The sequence below is a fragment of the Haematobia irritans genome, chromosome 1 (assembly GCF_050003625.1).
Source record: "Haematobia irritans isolate KBUSLIRL chromosome 1, ASM5000362v1, whole genome shotgun sequence".
NCBI lineage: Eukaryota > Metazoa > Arthropoda > Insecta > Diptera > Muscidae > Haematobia > Haematobia irritans.
Genome location: NC_134397.1, coordinates 182116152 through 182136540, shown reverse-complemented (window position 1 = coordinate 182136540; position 20389 = coordinate 182116152). Strand labels below are relative to the sequence as shown.

At 23.0% G+C, this 20389-nt stretch overlaps 1 protein-coding gene across 3 annotated transcripts in view; it reads right to left on the bottom strand.

The window, feature by feature from the left end:
- The window catches only part of sim (bHLH transcription factor single-minded), a 122265-nt gene that overhangs the window by 5523 nt on the left and 96353 nt on the right, over positions 1-20389 (bottom strand). For 2 of the 3 annotated variants that reach the window (XM_075292259.1, XM_075292257.1), the window contains exons 2-7: positions 10070-10264; positions 6360-6532; positions 5954-6055; positions 5505-5699; positions 5237-5436; positions 177-283 (exon numbers count right to left, since the gene is read on the bottom strand). In XM_075292259.1, the coding sequence (XP_075148374.1) occupies positions 177-283; positions 5237-5436; positions 5505-5699; positions 5954-6055; positions 6360-6532; positions 10070-10244 (952 nt within the window). In that variant the 5' untranslated portion in view covers positions 10245-10264. The remainder of the gene's footprint in view (positions 1-176; positions 284-5236; positions 5437-5504; positions 5700-5953; positions 6056-6359; positions 6533-10069; positions 10265-20389) is intronic. The other variant, XM_075292258.1, reaches the window with a different exon arrangement.

Genomic DNA, 20389 nt, shown 5'->3' with positions numbered 1-20389 from the left:
AATACTCTTGAAGAGAGTGTGGCCGTGTGTGTGTGTGTGACAGAGAGCGAGAGAGAGGGAGAGCACGGGTATGGTATAATGCCTTGGTATCAATTGTTATTGCTGCTTGGGTTGGTTCTCAGGATTTAGTTTGAACTTTGGTCGGAGGGGGGTGGTGGGGGGATCCCCATACTTACGTATTTGATGAGAAACACGCATGGGCAGTACATCCTGTACATGTATATACTGATACAGGGTCTTCTCAATGAGTTCTTGGGGTTCATAGCCGGTGAGTTGTGATACTCTGGAATAAAGAAGAAAATGAAGAAAAAAATTATTAATATTTTTTGTATAAGAAAAATAAAATGAAAAAAAAAAAAATAATAATAATAAAAAAACCCAAGAAATATTAATGAAATTCCTTAAGGATGGTCTTCTTATTGACTTAACTTTAATTCAATTATAGGGCTAACCATACAAACCGGGAATAAGGTTGCAGAGAAAAGGGAAAATAAAAATGCAAATTTCTTGTTACATCCTTGAAAAAAAAAAAGGATACCCCAAGTTCTGGTGACTGTTTTTGTTGTTTAAGCCTATTTATCTTAACAATATGTTCCATGTCTGAATGAATCTTTTGTCTTGATGTTGTTGTTGCTATTATGAATTAACACCATAAGGGTAATTGTGCATCTCAATATCCTTTCGGTGTCCCTTTCTTATTTGTTTCTATTATTTGCCTTGCTTTTGTCTCGATACACAATACAATGAAGAAGACACTGAGCAAAGCATGGATAGAGAATGAATGAGTGAATCTTGTTACCAAATCAAAGTTCTAGACAACAAAAAGCTTTCAAGTGGGAAATGATTTGTTTGCTTTTGTCGTTGGGAAACACTCCAGCAGGATGCTTTTTATGTTTTCTTTGTTGTTGTTGTTGTTGTTTTTTATGTGTTTGGCCAGGATTTTTTTCGATTTTTTTTACTTTTAACGAGTCCTAGATGTTGTATTGTGTTTCGTTTTTTTTTCATTAAGTAAGAGAAGAAGGCTCTATATCAGGGGGTTGAAATGGAACAAATATATCCTGGTAAACTGGTAAATCTGGGGTTGTTTACGCTTTGGAACCTTAAGGAAGATAGACCATTTTTTTGGTTTTGGTTGGGGTATTCAAAGAATGAGCAGATTTACGTTTATGGGGGTTGTATTGAGTGTTTTTTTTTTTTTTTCTTTTTTTGCCTTGCATAGCTAGACCTCCTCCTTTATTGAAATGTAGTCGAATGATAACCAGCCAGCCCATTTGCTTGATAGAAAAATGGCTGCCTTTGGCTCTAAAGTGAATGGTGTTAACGAAAGTGCCTTGATTAAATATTGACTTTATATTAAATTTCCATAAATGAAAAAAAAAGATATCAAAAAACCATAAGGCTTTCTTTTTCAACAAAGACTGAGGTTCAAGGGCATTTGAAAAAACGAATTTCAAAGTTCTTTCTCTTTTTTTTCAAAAAGATCTACGTGAGATGATCTGAAATAATTTTTATCAAAGGAAAAGGATAGTAAGGATTATGAAAAGACCAAATCAGAGGTGTCATCCTTAAAGATTTTATTTTTTTTTGTCAAATAATTATACTGAAAGACACTCTTCAAATTTAAAAATGTAACAGCATTTTTTTCTGATTTTCTTATATCGAAAAATTTTACAAATAAAATTTTTATAGAAATTGAACAAATTATACTTAAAGAAATACACTCTTCAAATTTAAAAATGTAACAGCATTTTTTTCTGATTTTCTTATATCGCAAAATTTTACAAATAAAATTTTAATAGAAATTGTAAAAAATAATTAAAAAATATTAATTGACTAAATTAATGTGTTAATCGAATCAAAAATCAATGAGAGAAAATTATTGAAGAAATTATTTTTTTTTTAATTAGTGCAATTCATTTTTTAATCAGATTAATTAAAATTTTTTATTGGCATTGATAGCTGATGGCCTTAGCAACCAATGCGACTTTTCTCTTTTTTATCTTACATTTACTGTATGATTAAAATAAACAATAAATAAATTTAATTGGCATTGTTGATTAATACACAGAAAAAAAAATAATTTTTATTTTCAATCACGAAACTATTTTGGATTACGTTAATTAAATTCAATCGGACTAAATGTCATTCATTCAAAATAAATTAATGTATATTTTTTAAATTTTTAGTGATTTTAAATTAAGTTAATTTTTTTAAAATTTTTTTTTTAATTGGTGCAATTAATTTTTTAATTAGATGAATTAAAATTTTAATTGGCATTGATAGCTGATGGCCTTAGCAACCAATGCTACTTTTCTCTTTTTTATCATACATTAACTGGATGATTAAAATAAACCATAAATAAATTTAATTGGCATTGTTGATTAATACACAGAAAAAAAATAATTTTTATTTTCAATCACGAAACTATTTTGGATTACGTTAATTAAATTCAATCGGACTAAATATCATTCATTCAAATTAAATTAATGTATATTTTTTAAATTTTTAGTGATTTTAAATTAAGTTAGATTAACTAGATTAACGAATAAAATACAAACAATTTTAATGATAATAGACAAAATAAATTATTATATTAGCTGATGGCCTTTGTAGCCAATGCTACTTTTCCTTCTGATATTATTCTTATATTATACTATAAGTCTAATTTTGTAAATAAATAAATAAATTATTGTAATTTAAAAAATAAAATTAAATTTTAAGACAAAATAAAAAATTAATAATTTAATATTTAAGAGGATTACGTTAAATTAAATTGAGTCGAACTAAATGCCATTTATTCAAATTAAATGAACGTACATTTATTTTAAGTTTAGATTAAATTAAAATAATTGCAAAAAATTTAAATTTTATTAAAAAACTAAAACTAAAATAATTGTAATAAATTTAAATTTTATTAAAAAACTATTACTGAAAATTAATTCGAATAAAATAACAAAATATTAAGGAAAATAAAATAGAAAAATTATTGTAATTTATATAAAATTAAATTTAAAACAAAATAAAAAAATGATAAGTTTATATTTAAATGGATAACGTTAAATTTAATTCAATAGAACTAATGTCAATAATTCATATTAAATTGACATAAATTTATTTTTTATTTATTTGTTTTAATTTAATTTAAATTAAAATAATTGTAATAAATAAAATTGTATTAAAAAACCAATACTAAAAATTAACTCGAATAAAATACAGATAATTTTAATGAAAACGAAATAAAATAAATAAATTATTGTAATTTATATACAAAATGAAAAAAAAATTATTTTAATATTCCCACCGAATTTAATTTAAATAAATTATTGTAATTTAAAAAATAAAATTACATTTTAAGGCAAAATAAAAAAATTAATAATTTAATATTTAATTGGATTATGTTTAAATTAAATTGAGTTACACTAAATGCCATTTATTGAAATTAAATGAACATACATTTATTTTAAGTTTAGATTAAATTAAAATAATTGCAAAAAAATTAAATTTTATTAAAAAAACTATTTTTAAAAATTAATTCGAATAAAATACAGAAAATTTCAAGGAAAATAAAATAGAAAAATGATTGTAATTTATATAAAATTAAATTTAAGACAAAATAAAAAAATTATTAATGTAAAAATTAAGTTTATATTTAAATGGATAACGTTAAATTAAACTCAGTAGAACTAATGTCAGTCATTCAAATTAAATTGACATAAATTTATTTATTATTTATTATTTATTTATTTAGATTAAATTAAAATAAAGTAATTGTAAAAAATAAAATTGTATTAAAAAACCAATACTAAAAATTAACTCGAATAAAATACAGATAATTTTAATGAAAACGAAATAAAATAAATAAATTATTGTAATTTATATAAAATTAATTTTGAGAAAACAGATTATTTAATATTCCCACTGAATTTATTTTAAATAAATTATTGTAATTTAAAAAATAAAATTAAATTTTAAGACAAAATAAAAAAAATAATAATTTAATGTTTAAGAGGATTACGTTAAATTAAATTGAGTCGAACTAAATGCCATTTATTGAAATTAAATGAACATACATTTATTTTAAGTTTACATAAAATTAAAATAATTGCAAAAAATTTAAATTTTATTAAAAAACTATTAATAAAAATTAATTCGAATAAAATACAGAAAATTTCTAGGAAATAAAATAGAAAAATTATTATAATCTATATAAAATTAAATTTAAGACAAAATAAAAAAATATAAGTTTATATTTAAATGGATAACTTTAAATTTAATTGTGTAGAACTAATGTCAGTAATTCAAATTAAATTGACATAAATTTATTTTTTATTTATTTATTTTAATTTAATTTAGATTAAATTAAAATAATTGTAATAAATAAAATTATATTAAAAAACCAATACTAAAAAATTAACTCGAATAAAATACAGATAATTTTAATGAAATTGAAATAAAATACGTATTTTATTGTAATTTATATAAAATTAAATTTTAAGGCAAAATGAAATAAATAATTTAATATTCCCATTGAATTTAATTTAACGTAATACAAGTTAAATAAAATTCAGTGGGACTAAATGTCGTTCATTTAAATTAGCATAAATTAATATAGTTTTTTCATTTTTGTTTTCAATCACTAAATTAATTGATCCCATTAATTTTTAATTATAATTTTCTCAATCATAAAACTGATTTATATCAATCACCAACGGCAATTAAAAAATGTATTGATACAATCAATTTTTGTGATTGATGTTTGTTTTGATTAAACAATTTGTTGAATCGATTGTTTTCTAATTGCCTTTTTTTAATTCAATTAAAATTTTAATTGAACAATTTTTAAAATTAAAAAAAATCAATTCAAATCAAAATAAAGTCAAAATATTGTTGTTAATTTTTTTCTGTGTGTTATCATTTGTATAATTGAAGTAATTAATTTCATGATTGAAGCCAAGAGATTTTTTTTTGTAGTGGAATGCTATAATGGAAATGTTCACCAGTTGTGTGGCAATCCTGTATTATAACACCACATTTTTTTTTTGTGACAAACATAGCAGGTTTATCACAAACATGTAGCATGATCATACAGAATATATGTTTTATGAACTATATTTGCAGCGATTTTATTAATTCGTTTTGAAGTCGGTTACAATTGTCATCTACCAATTAAACTCTTATACCAAAGAACAATAAAATTAAGAACTACAAAAAATTAACTTTTCCTTGTTAAACTTACCGAGCATCCAAAAATATTAATTTCAAATCCATATGAGCTCTAAACATAAACATATTTTGATGTAGTTTAATTTCCGTAATAGCCGAGGTGGGTAGGGAATGACCAACTGCAACAAGACCCAAATTTTGTATATAACCACCTTGACCATCACCATAATCGGGATATATACGGGCTTTCAGATAACCAGAACAATGGATAACCTAAAAAGATAATTTTTTTTAGAAAATCATTTACTGGAAAATTTTATAAAAAAAAAATCGAAACTTACCTTATAGCCCGATGAGGTGAGACCAGCATTACGCTTGGCCAAAACACATTTCATGCGCAGGAAAAATTGTTTTTCAATTTCAATGGTATGGCAACCACGTTCAGCCATACCACCACCATAGGTGGTACTACCATTAGGGCTGCCAATTGAGGCGGGATTTGTCTGTGTCAAGTGTAAAGAATTTATAAATGCATCCTGTAGTTTTTTTTTTAATTTTTTTTTTAATTAGTTTAGAAAAAAGCATATAGAGAAAGGGAAAAGAAAGAAATTCAAACTACTTTAGAATCCATGATATGTATGTATCATAACTCTACACGTATAAAACAAAAATAATTTCTCTTCTCTTAAACTTAGAAAAATTGCCAATAAAAAGAAATTTTCATTAGACTGCATCTTCGTTTAGGATTTGAAAATTATTTTTGTTTTCTAACATATTGATAGGAACTTACAGGATTTGGACACATATGAGGTTGTAGCGATAATATCGCATTCATTTCATCCTGATCATAATTGTGTATATATTCATAAATAGAATTGCCAGTCAATTCAACCTGCAAAAGTACAGAGAAAAACATAGATGGTGGGTTCATTAGCCAAATGAGTATAACCTTATTCTAATAATTTTATGTAAATTAATTTTATTTTCCCCTCACAAAAGGAACAACAAAATCAGCATCTAGCCCCAATTGCTGCCAAAGAAGTGTTCTTATGGCTACTGCTTAGCCTTTTGTGTTTCGTGGTCCCTGCCCTGTTTTTCTTGTTATTTGAATTTTAAATTTATGTACATAAAATTTAGCTTTGAAGTGGTGCCATAAACAAAAACACCAACAAAATTCACTCAGCAGCAACACTTACCTGACTTAAACCCAAATGAACGGATGCTGTTTCTGAAATGTACATAATTTTGCCATCGGGTGCTACTACAAAGATGAAACCATCTAAGGTCTGTAGAAGATTTGAACCCAATTCCTTAATGGTGTTACCTCTTTGTTGCATGGCAGGTGAAGAACCCCAAGCTTCTCCCAAACCTGGAAATGACAACAAAAAAAAAAGACAAAATAAAAAATTATTAATTTAATATTTAATTGGATTAGGTTAAATTAAAATCAGCCATTAATTCGAATTAAATTAATATAAAATTATTTTTTTTATTTATTTTAATTTGAAATAATAAAAAATTAAATTATATTAAAAACGAATACTAAAAATTTACTCAGATAAAATACAGGTAATTTTAAGGCAAATATTATTATTTTAAATCCTTCATTAAAATTAAATTAATATACATTTATATTTTATTTATTTTAATTTATGTTTAGATTAAATTAAAATAATTTTAATAAATTTAAATTTTATAAAAAAAAAACTAGTATTAAAAATTAACTCGAATAAAATACAAATAGTTTTGAGGAAAATAAAATGGAAAATTTATGGTAATTTATATAAAATTAAATTTAAGACAAAATAAAAAAAAATAATTATTTAATATTTGATTGAATTGCTTTAAATTAAATAATTCGGACTAAATGTAATTTAAATTAAATTTACATAAATTTATTTTTATTTAAGTTTCAATTGAATTGAAATAATTGTAATAAATTTAAATTTGATTAAAAAAATATTACAAAAAATTAACTCGAATAAAATACAGATAATTTTAAGGAAAATAAAATAGAAAATGTATGGTAATTTATATAAAATTAAATTTAAGATAAAATAAAAAATAATAATAGTTAATTGAATGCTTTAAATTAAATAATTCGGACTAAATGTAATTTAAATTAAATTGACAAAAATTTATTTTTTATTTATTTTAATTTAAGTTTAAATTGAATTAAAATAATTATAATAAATTTAAATTTTATTAAAAAAAATATTACAAAAAATTAACTCGAATAAAATACAGATAATTTTAAGGGAAATAAAATAAAAAAAGTAATAATAAAATTATACTTTAAAAAAAATTAATTGGACAACGTTAAAGTAAATAAAATGAATAAATTATTGTAACTAATTATTAATTATTTTAATTAATTTTTAATTGAAATTCCTTCAACCACGAAAATGATAGTATCCATAACAGAATAAATTAGAAATAAAAATTATACATGATTAACAAATTATTTCTTTGGCACTTTTAATTATGTTTTTAATTGGTTCAATTAAAAATAAAATGATTTTGTTTACCAAACTCAATTAATTTTTTATTTAAGGCAATCACTACGATTTATTATTATTTATTTATTTATAATTAATATTTATTTATAAATATTTTACCTTTAGATGAAATAATTTTCTTGTTATTAAATATTTTTTTTAAGCCAATCTCTACGATTTATTATTATTTATTTATTTATAATTATTTTATTTATAAATATTTTACCTTTAGATGTAATAAGTTTCTTGTTATTTTATAAGAGTTTATACTTTCTTATGAATTTTCCGATTATAATTGTAGTTGGATTTTTTTTTTTTGGATTTGTGTCAAAATTTTTTGGAGCAATTAATAAGTTCCGAACAAAATTTTCAAATATTTTTTTAATTGCAAGTATTTTCAATTTAAATAAATTGTTAATTGTGATAATTAATATTTTAATTGAAAACGTAAAAAAATTCAATCATAACATTATTATAAATTTAATTGTATTAGAATTTTTTTTAATTGATTATATTTTAAACTTCAATAAACTTTTTAGTTGGAAATATTTTGTATTAAAACAAAAAACAATACTAACAAACAACTTAACTCTAATAAATTACAGGCAAATTTAATTTAATTAAAATAAAATAAAACATATATAAAAATTTTTAGAAGCTACGAAACTTTAGATAGACTTTAGAAACTGATGTGTTCTTACTTTCGACCCTATATCACATCATAATTTTGTATTTTCCCATAAGTTTGCTACAACCTAACTTTGTTCCATGGAAAGTCGAAAAAATAGGTTGAGTCTACCAACAGCTTGATGTCATCAAAATATTTTCAACAATTAAAGTCATTCACTCTGTGGGAGAGCTTCTCCATTTCTTTTTGTATGTTTTTACATATTCGCATAGGTATAAGGTACGCTACCACCTCCCACCAGGATTTTCCCACACTATATCCAACACTAAAAGGGGAAGTGGTTTGTCATTCCTGGTTTCCACTTAGAAAGGATGACAGGATGCTGGCAAAGCGAACGAAACCAAAAGGAAGCTTTAAGTGGGAAACAACAGTTTTAATATGAAGTCAAACTGTTTTTGTAAACTCCCCAGGCTTACAAAGCCCTCATTTCATATATTGTCCTGTTTGAATGAATGTAGTATGCCAGCCGCCTGTATGCCTATCTGCTGCTTGGTGGTAGCTCCATATGCTATTGCTTTGGTGTGTTTTGTATTCAAATAATTAGAATGACATGCCGAGACTCACTGATGTCCCAACAAGTTTAGGGGGGATGGTGTCTGGGGTTTTTGGGTGTATGGCAAATTCCTTTTTTGTCTTTTTTCCCTTCCACTTGAATTTATAAAAGTTAGGGGGGGTGGGAGAGAAGAAGATGTCAATGGTTGTAATGATGTTGAGGTTAAAGAAAAGGGCGATGATGGTGATGGTATAGGTATGGTTATTACCACCTTATTGTAAGAAAAAAAGCAGTGATTTTTTCTAGAGCTTCCCCCACGCTTGTTTTTGCAACAGCGACAACTCAGCAATTTTGACCTCGTTGTCTCATTGAAGAAGGCTAGAATTTCCGCTGTACCAGCAGAAGGACAAATCAAGGGAGTGAGTTGAAAAAAGGATTGTCTATGAATAAAGGGAATGAATGGCAGGTTTTGTTCTTCAACATGAAAGAAATGATGGAAATGATTTCTTAAAATTTCGCAGACAAGTACTTCAAGTTTAAAAACAATTTCTTTAAAAAACAATAATTGTTTTTTTTTTCATTCTCTAAATTTTTATTTTATTTAGTTTCTTTGAATACAATCTCCCCTCCCAACCATCTAATATCGCCTAAACATTGCAATTAGAAATAAATACTAGGTCCTTAAAATTCACACATTAAACGATCTCATGGTTATTAAAACCTATGTTGGTGTATCCTTAACCAATTTCTTTTTTGCAATCAACAAATGTCCTGCTGCGATAAAAAAAACAATAGAATACGGTGACAAGGACATGATATCATTTTTTTTCGTTCGTTTTAACAACTCCCCTTAAATACGCCCAAAACACAAAAAAAAAAACATCATACCTCCTTTAGGCCATCGTTTATAAAGACAAACAACTACCTCATTGTTAACATGGTGTCCTTTGACATAGCCGCAGGATATTAACGCGTGATATGGTCGAACCGCGTGTATGTGTGTGACTTTGTTAGTGATAGAAGGACAAATGAATGAAGTATTTTCTTTTTTTTTTGGGAAACAAAAAAATATTGGTTGGTACACAAGTTCAAACGCGTGACCCCATTAAATAAGAGAGAAAAAAAAAATATATAAACATCGCAAAACAATTCCTAATTGTTTGCGAATTATGATATAGTGGTGATGGTCATTATTTAGGATTATTTGCTTTCACGCTGCTAACTTACCTTCAGGAAAAACTTGACGCATTTTCAAATAGGATGTGGTCAAGCGTATTATGGAGGCTTTGTCCAATTGTGATGTAATTGCACTTGGTAATGGTAATAATTTGGCCAATTCGAAAAATTCAGCATTTTCTTTTTCACGCCTGGTGCGGGCAGCATTTTTACTTTTCTCCTTCATGGCACTGGTTTTAGCTAAACCTGGAAAATTTAAAAAGAAAACATTAAAAAAGAGATTAAATTATTGTTTTATTAAGAGAAAATATATTATAATTGAATAGGTGCTAGTAATACAAAGGATCTTCTAGGGTCGCCCAAATTGTATCCCTAGTTAGGAGCTGACATTTTCAATCACGAAATTTATTGATAGAATTATTTTTAATTGCAATTTTTTCAACAAGTAAGGAAAGTCTAAAGTCGGGCTGGGCCGACTATATTATACCCTGCACTAAATATCAACTAAATCGTAGTTAAAAATTGGCCTCTGTGCTCATATGAGTGTAAATCGGCCGAAAGCTATATATGGGAGATATATCTAAATCTGAACCGATTTCAACCAAATATGGCACGCATAGCTACAATGCTAATTCTAATCCCTGTGTAAAATTTCAATTAAATCGGAGTAAAAGATTGGCTACTGTGGTCATATGAGTGTAAATCGGGCGAACGATATATATGGGAGCTATATCTAAATCTGAATCGATTTCAACCAAATATGGCACGCATAGCTACAATGATAATTCTACTCCCTGTGCAAAATTTCAACGAAATTGGGGTAAAACTCTGGCTTCTGGGACCGTATTAGTCCATATCGGGCGAAAGATATATATGGGAGCTATATCTAAATCTGAACCGATTTCAATAAAATTTGGCACACTTGACTATAGCACTAATTGTTCTTCTTGTGCAAAATTTTAAGCAAATTAGGTTAAAACTTTGGCTTCTGGGGCCATATAAGTCCATATCGGGCGAAATATATATATGGGAGCTATATCTAAATCTGAACCGATTTCTTCCAAAATCAATAGGGATCTATTCTGAGCCAAAACACATACATGTGCCAAGTTTGAAGTCGATTGGACTAAAACTGCGACCTAGACTTTGATTACAAAAATGTGTTCACGGACAGACGGACAGACGGACATCGCTATATCGACTCAGGAGCCCACCCTGAGCATTTTTGCCAAAGACACCATGTGTCTATCTCGTCTCCTTCTGGGTGTTGCAAACATATGCACTAACTTATAATACCCTGTTCCACAGTGTGGAGCAGGGTATAATTACAATAATCCTAGTATCAATCACCAACGTAAATTTAAAAAAGGAATGTATCCAATTAATTATTGTATAAAATTAATAATTGAATAAAATTAGTTTTGTTTTATTAAAAAAAAAATTTTTTTTGAATCAATAAACATTTTAATTGAAAATGTATTTTTAATTGAATAAAAATTTTACTTGAAATTTTTTTAATTGAATAAAAATTTTAATTGCAAAATGTTTTTTAAATTTTTTTCAATCAATTTCAATTAGAATTTCAAGTAGAAATAATTAGAAATAAAAACTAAATTTGATTAAAAAATTAATTGATAATTAAAAAAGGTTTATTCTATTAATTTATTTATTAATCGATTACGTTCTCTATTTGAATCATTTTTGTTGAAAATTTAAAAAATTTTGGTTATATATTTTTATGCGTAAGATTAAGTTTCTTGTATTTACCCAAATTTCGACATTTAAAATTATTGTTTTATAAATAGAAAATATATATTAATTGAATAGCTGTTAGTAATACAAAGGAACTTCTAGGGTCGCCCAAATGTTATCCTTATTTGGGAGGTGACCTATTCCAACCACGAAATTTATTGATAGTATTATTATTAATTTAAATTTCTTCAATTACAATAACCATAGTATCAATCACCAACGTAAATTTTAAAAAAAGAAATGTATCCAATTAATTATTGTATAAAATTAATAATTGAATAAAATTAGTTTTGTTTTATAAAAAAAAAAAATTTTGAATCAATAAACATTTTAATTGAAAATGTATTTTTAATTGAATAAAAATTTAAATTGAATTTTTTTTTAAATTGAATTAAAATTTTAATTGAATTTTTTTTAAATGTTTTTCAATCAATCGTAGAAATAATTAGAAATAAAAACTAAATTTGATTAAAAATTAATTGATGATTTTTCAATTTTTTTCAATCAATCGTAGAAATAATTAAAAATAAAAACTAAATTTGATTAAAAAATTAATTGATGATTAAAAAGGTTAATTCTATTAATTAATTTATTAATTGATTACGTTCTCTATTTGAATCAATAAACATTTCAATTGAAAATGTATTTTTAATTTAATAAAAATTTTAATTGATTTTTTTTTTAATTGAATTAAAATTTTAATTGATTTTTTTTAAGTTTAATTATTGAAATAATTTAAAGAATTTGTAAACATTCCACATAATATTCTCTTATTATCCATTAGAAGTTTTGTTTATTTGTCTAAAATTCGAATTTTGTCCATGTCTTTATAACATTAAAAAAAACTATAGCCTAAATTAATTAATTATTTAAATTTATGAAAATTGAATATAGAGCCTATATACTTTTATTCTCTTAGTTAAATTATTTTTTATTGAATATTAAGATTATTTCCCTCCATTTTTATTAAAATTGTTCCAATTTTTTTAACTTTAATTTAATTTTAAAAAAAACTTTATCAAAGTAAAAAAATATTAATATTTTTAATTAAACTATTTCAATAATTTGTAAACATTTCACATAATATCCTCTTATTATCCATTAGAAGTTTTGTTTATTTCTCTAAAATTCGATTTTTTTTCCATGTCTTTATAAAATTAAAAGATTTATTGAGTTTGTTTGAAATTACAAAGAAATATAGCCTAAATTAATTAATTATTTAAATTTATGAAAATTGAATTTAGAGCCTATATATTTTAATTGTTTTAGTTAAAATATTTTTATTGAATATTAAGATTATTTCCCTCCATTTTTTAACTTTAATTTAATTTTAAAAAAATTATAAAAGTAAAAAACTATTAAAAATTTTAATTAAATTATTTCAATAAAATATAAACATTCCACACAATATTCTCTTATTATCCATTAGAAGTTTTGTTTATTTGTCTAAAATTCGAATTTTGTCCATGTCTTTGTAAAATTAAAAGATTTATTAAATTGAAAGTTTGAAATTAAAAACAAATATAGCCTAAATTAATTAATTATTTAAATTTATGAAAATTGAATTTAGAGCATATATATTTTAATTAAAATATTTTTATTGAATATTAAGATTATTTCCCTCAATTTTTATTAAAATTGTTGCAATTTTTTTAATTTTAATTAAATTTTACAAATTTTATCAAAGTAAAAAAATATTAAAATTTTTAATTAAATTATTTCAATAATATGTAAACATTCCACATAATATTCTCTTATTATCCATTAGAAATTTTGTTAATTTGTCTTAAATTCGAATTTGGTCCATGTCTTTATAAAATTAAAAGATTTATTAAATTGAAAGTTTGAAATTAAAAACAAATATAGCCTAAATTAATGAATTATTTAAATTTATGCAAATTGAATTTAGAGCCTATATATTTTAATTGTTTTAGTTAAAATATTTTTATTGAATATTAAGATTATTTCCCTCAATTTTTATTAAAATTGTTCCAATTTTTTTAACTTTAATTTAATTAAAAAAAACTTTATCAAAGTAAAAAAATATTAAAATTTTTAATTAAATTATTTCAATAATTTGTAAACATTCCATATAATATCCTCTTATTATACATTAGACGGTTGGTTTATTTGTCTTAAACTTGAATTTTGTCCATGTCTTTATAAAATTAAAAGATTTATTAAATTGAAAGTTTGAAATTACACAGAAAAAAATTTCACGGAAAATTTTCCAATTAAAATTTTAATTGAGTTTTAAAAAATATTCAATTAAAAATTTAATTGAATCAACAAATTTTTTAATTGAAACAAAAATCAATCACAAAAATTAATAGTATCAATTAATTTTTTAATTGGATCAATTAATTTTTTAATTGACCTTCAATTAATTTTTTAATTGATACTATCATTTCTGTGATTGAAGACATTTCAACTAAAAAATTAATTGGATCAATTAATTTCGTGATTGAATCAGAAATTTTTTTTTGTGTGTAAAAAAAAATATAGCCTAAATTAATTAATTATTTAAATTTATGAAAATTGAATTTAGAGCCTATATATTTTAAATGTTTTAGTTAAAATATTTTTATTGAATATTAAGATTATTTCCCTCAATTTTTATTAAAATTGTTCCAATTTTTTTTAATTTTAAACTAATTAAAAAAAAACTTTAGCAAAGTAAAAAAAAATATAATAAAATTATTTGAATATTAAAGTTATTTATCTAAATCAAAGTAAAAAAATATAATAAAGTTATTTGAATATTAAAGTTATTTATCTAAATTTTTACTAAAATTTTTACCATTTTTATAAACTTTACTTTACTTTAATTTAATTTAAAAAAAATTGTTTTTTATAATTTTATTTAATTAAGGTTATTTTGAATATTAAGATTATTTTGCTCAATTTTTACTAAAATTGTTGCATTTTTTCAACTTTAATTTCATTAAAAATTATTATTAAATTTTAATTTTAATTACTTTAGTTAAAATATATTTTATTGAATATTAAGATTATTTCCCTCAATTTTTATTAAAATTGTTCCAATTTTTTAACTTTAATTTTATTAAAAAAACCCTTATCAAAGTAAAAAAATAAGAGTTATTTGAATATTAAAGTTATTTATCAAAATTTTTACTAAAATTGTTACCAATTTTTTTTATCAACTTTACTTTAATTTAATTAAAAAACTAAAATTGTTTTTTATAATTTTATTTAATTAAGGTTATTTTGAATATTAAGATTATTTCCCTCAATTTTTACTAAAATTGTTAGATTTTTTCAACTTCAATTAAATTAAAAAAACTATTAAATTAAAAAAATATTTGTAGTGAATATTACCTAAATATTTACCTAAATTTTTACTAAAATTGTTGCAATTTTTTTCAACATGATATCCTCTTATTAATATGTAGGAGTTTAAATATTTTTTTTTCTATATTCAATAATAGATATTCTTTATTTTATTTTATTATTTTATTTACTTTAAACTTTTTATTAATAAACTCTTATTAATATGTAGGAGTTTAAATATTTTTTTTTCTATATTCAATAATAGATATTCTTTATTTTATTTTATTATTTTATTTACTTTAAGCTTTTTTGTTAAAATAACATTTTTGTTTCAATATTTTTTATAAAAATTTCACAACGTATGAATTTATACATATTTTATTTCATTTAATTAAATCAAAAAATTTAATTGAATAAAAAAAATGTATTCCAACAATTTATAAATATTCCACTTAATATGCTCTTATTAATCTTATAGATTGTTGAGATACTATATTATTTTGTATTTATTTATTTTATATGATTATTTTTATACAAAATTCTTGTCACTGTAACTTCACAACAAAAAATCTATGTTATATTTACCTAATTTATCATGCTGGCAATTACGCATTTCTCTGCGTTTGTAAGTCATCGCTAAAACGTTTTATGTAACACTTTTCACTACAATATTGAGAAGTAAACTAAAATTCCCCAAAAAAAATCCTTGTTTAAATATTGAAATCCTTAAAGTACGTGATCTTTACTGATTGATCACCTGTCTGAGACTGATGTTAAACACGTTTCTAACATTAGTTTTAATATCTTCAGAACTTCCTATTTTCACCTCACCGTTATGTGATTTTTGTTTTTGGCTATATGAGCTCATTACTCTCTCACAAATTCTCTCTTTAAAAGACAATTGAACTTCCTTTTTTGTTTTATTTACATTTCCTTAAAACAACAAAAATGTGCGAAATTTTTCACATACCTGTCAACTATTCGAAATGTCCTTAAAACTGCCGCTTGATCATCATTGGTCCAGCGCAACTATGGCAGGTTGGTTTGCACCACCATAACTATGGTGATCTCTTACAAGCTGGAAAACATGCTACCTGTCTTTACAAAAAACACACACACACCATTGCTAACATTTAATTTCCCAAAAACAATTCTTGGTCAATACCAACACCAGCATATTGATCAAAATATCACAGATATCGGGTAGCTACCTGTGTTTTCTGTTTGACTATCTCATTGACTTTTCTTAAATCCAGGTTTTGTAAATCCTGGCTATGAGTATAGGAATTTCTTGTTTTTGGCAAATCCCAGGAAGTAAAGGAAATGCAATTCATTCATGAATGAATTTGAATGGCCACAACAAAATACTTGTTGTACTCGAAAAATGACCAAGTGATGAATTTCCTATAAGACTTAAGAGTGAAAGAGAGGCGTCTAGTTTGTATTGTAGTGCAGCACTGAGGTCCATTGCATTGTCACAGGTGGTGGTGTGGCAATGGTAATGGTGAAGTTGGCTATTGTTCTAGCACACGTTTACTAACCGCAGGAGATTAACTCCTAAGGACAATGTCATCTCGATATGTAACAAAACACTCTACACACCTTTCTCAATATGAGAAACTTTGTGCACAACCGATTAGATTTCATGCGAATACGATTAAGAGAGGACGTCGGATATAGGAAGTAAATATGTCTAAGCAAAAGTATATATAGCCGTTCACATATATACTTCCTTCCCTGCAGTTCTTCCTCCTTTGCACATGGATCCTTTATTCCAGGGAATCTTTTCGGTTATCCTTATTGATTTTTCCTCGTTTCAGTTTAGCCCATATTATTGTAAGTTATTGTGTTTTACTTTCATATTAATGGGTGTTGGATTTTTGTTTCCGTTTTTTTGCATTTTTTCAGTGGAATTCCTTCTTTTTGGAAGACGAGCAACAAGTCTTATTTTCATTGATAAAAATAGTTCGTACGTGATTTTAGTAAAATTTGCAAATATTTTCTGCTCCCATGCTGATACGTGGGGTTATATGCTAGCTGCACTGCCAACTACATACATACATTCCCATTATGTAGTCAATATATTCTATATATCTATCCACCAACACTAGTCTGGTTATAAAATTGTTATACATATTCTATGTGTACTATTATGGTATGTAATTGGGTAAAGCTAAATGGGTTCCAAGCACGGTTACCACAGTTGGTAGAATTCTACCAAAAATGGTAGATTTTTTACTGTTTGGTAGATTGGTAGAATTCTTGATGTTTTGGTAGACTTTGCAAACTATGCCTCTCTCAAAATTTTCTGTAGAAATAAAATTTCGACGAAATTTTCTATAGAAATAACATTTCGACGAAATTTTCTATAGAAATAAAATTCCGACAAATTTTCATAAAATTTTCTAAAGAAATAAAATTTTCATAAAATCTTCTAAAGAAATAAAATTTTGACAAAATTTTCTATAGAAATAACATTTGGACGAAATTTTTTATAGAAATAAAATTCCGACAGAATTTTCTATAGAAATAAAATGTTCATAAAATTTTGTAAAAAATACAATTTTCATAAAATTTTCTACAGAAATAAAATTTTGGCAAAATTTTCTATAGAAAAAAAATTTTGGCAAAATTTGTCTATGGAAATAAAATTTTGACAACATTTGTCTATAGAAATAAATTTTTCATAAAATTTTCTAAAGAAATAAAATTTTGGCAAAATTTTCTATAGAAATATAGTTTTTGCAAATTTTTCTATTGAAATAAAATTTTGACAAAATTTTCTGTAGAAATAAAATTTTGACAATATTTTCTTAGAAATAAAATTTTGGCAAAATTTGTCTATACAAATAAAATTTTCATAAAATTTTCTAAAGAAATTAAATTTTGGCAAAATTTTTCATAGAAATAAAATTTTCATAAAATTTTCTATGAAAATAAAATTTTGGCAAAATTTTCTATAGAAATACAGTTTTGGCAAAATTTTCTTAGAAATAAAATTTTGGCAAAATTTGTCTATAGAAATGAAATTTTCATTAAACTTTCTAAAGAAATAAAATTTTTACCAAATTTTCTATAGAAATAAAGTTTTGGCAAAATTTTGTATAGAAATAAAATTTTGGCAAAATTTTCTATAAAAATAAAATTTTGGCAAAATTTCTTATAGAAATAAAATTTTGGCAAAATTTTCTATAAAAATAAAATTTCGACAAAATTTTTTATAGAAATAAAATGTTAATAAAATTTTCTAAAAAAATACAATTTTCATAAAATATTCTAAAGAAATAAAACTTTGAAAAAATTTCCTATAGAAATAAAATTTTTACAAAATTTTCTTAGAAATAATATTTTCATAAAATTTTCTAAAAAATAAAATTTTCTATAGAAATACAATTTTGGCAAAATTTGTCTATAGAAATAAAATGTTCATAAAATTTTCTAAAGAAATAAAATTTTGGCAAAATTTTTTATAGAAATAAAATATTCATAAAATTTTCTAAAGAAATAAAATTTTGGCCAAATTTTCTATAGAAATATAGTTTTGGCAAATTTTTCTTTAGAAATACAATTTTCATAACATTTTCTGTGGAAATAAAATTTTGACAAAATTTTCTATGAAAATAAAATTTGGCAAAGTTTTCTATAGAAATTAAATTTTGGTAAATTTTTTCATAGAAATAAAGTTTTCATAAAATTTTCTTAAGAAATAAAATTTATACAAAATTTTTTTTATAGAGATAAAATTTTGGCGAATTTTCTATAGAAATAAAATTTTGACAAAATTTTCTATAGAAATAAAATTTTGACACAATTTTCTACAGAAATAAAATTTTGACAAAATTTTCTATAGAAATAAAATTTTGAAAAAATTGCCATATAAATAAAATTTTGAAAACATTGCCATACAAATGAAATTTTGACAAAATTTTCTATAGAAATAAAATTTTGAAAAATTGCCATATAAATAAAATTTTGACAAAATTTTCTATAGAAATAAAATTTTAACAAAATTTTCTATAGAAATAAAATTTTAACAAAATTTTCAATGGAAATAAAATTTTGACAAAATTTTCTATAGAAATAAAATTTTGACAAAATTTTCTATAGAAATAAAATTTTAACAAAATTTTCTATAGAAATAAGATTTTAACAAAATTTTCAATGGAAATAAAATTTTGACAAAATTTTCTATAGACATAAAATTTTGACAAAATTTTCTATAGAAATAAAATTTTGACAAACTTTTCTATATAAATAAAATTTTGACAAAACTTTCTATAGAATTGAAATTTTGACAACATTTTCTATAGAAATCAAATTTTAAGAAAATTTTTCTGTAGGAATAAAATTTTGACAAAATTCCTATAGAAATAACATTTTGACAAAATTTTCTATGGAAATAAAATTATGACAAAATTTTCTATGCAAATAAAATTGTGACAAAATTTTCTATAGAAATAAAATTTTGACAAAATTTTCTATGGAAATAAAATTTTGACAAAATTTTCTATAGAAATAAAATTTTCTATAGAAATAAAATTTTGGCAAAATTTGTCTGCAGAAATAAAATGTTCATAAAATTTTCTAAAGAAATAAAATTTTGGCAAAATTTTCAATGGAAATAAAATTTTGGCAAAATTTTCTATGAAAATAAAATTTGGCAAAGTTTTCTATAGAAATAAAATTTTGGTAAATTTTTTCATAGAAATGAAATTTTCATAAAATTTTCTAAAGAAATAAAACTTTTACAAAATTTTTTATAGAGATAAAATTTTGGCGAATTTTTTGTAGAAATAAAATTTTGACAAAATTTTCTATAGAAATAAAATTTTGACAAAATTTTCTTAGAAATAAAATTTTTGCAAAATTTGTCTATAGAAATAAAATTTTCATAAAATTTTCTAAAGAAATAAAATATTGGCAAAATTTTCTATAGAAATAAAATTTTCATAAAATCTTCTAAAGAAATAAAATTTTTGCAAAATTTTCTATAGAAATTAAGTTTTGGAATAGTTTTCTATAGAAATAAAATTTTGGCAAAATTTTCCATAGAAATAAAATTTAGACAAAATTTTCTATAGAAATTTTTTTGTTTGGTATTTTTTTGGTAGAATTCTCTCCAAATTTTGGTAGATTTTTTTTGGTTCGAGTGGCAACCGTGGTTCCAAGATAAAGTAGAGGCACAAATACAGCCACAATGAAATTATAGTTATTATCAACAAATTTCATAAATAAAATATCATTATTTTGTTTTATTGGTCAAAATTTTAAATTATTTTTTTTTTATAATAATATATCCCAGCAAGTCGAAGTGCAGATACACATATA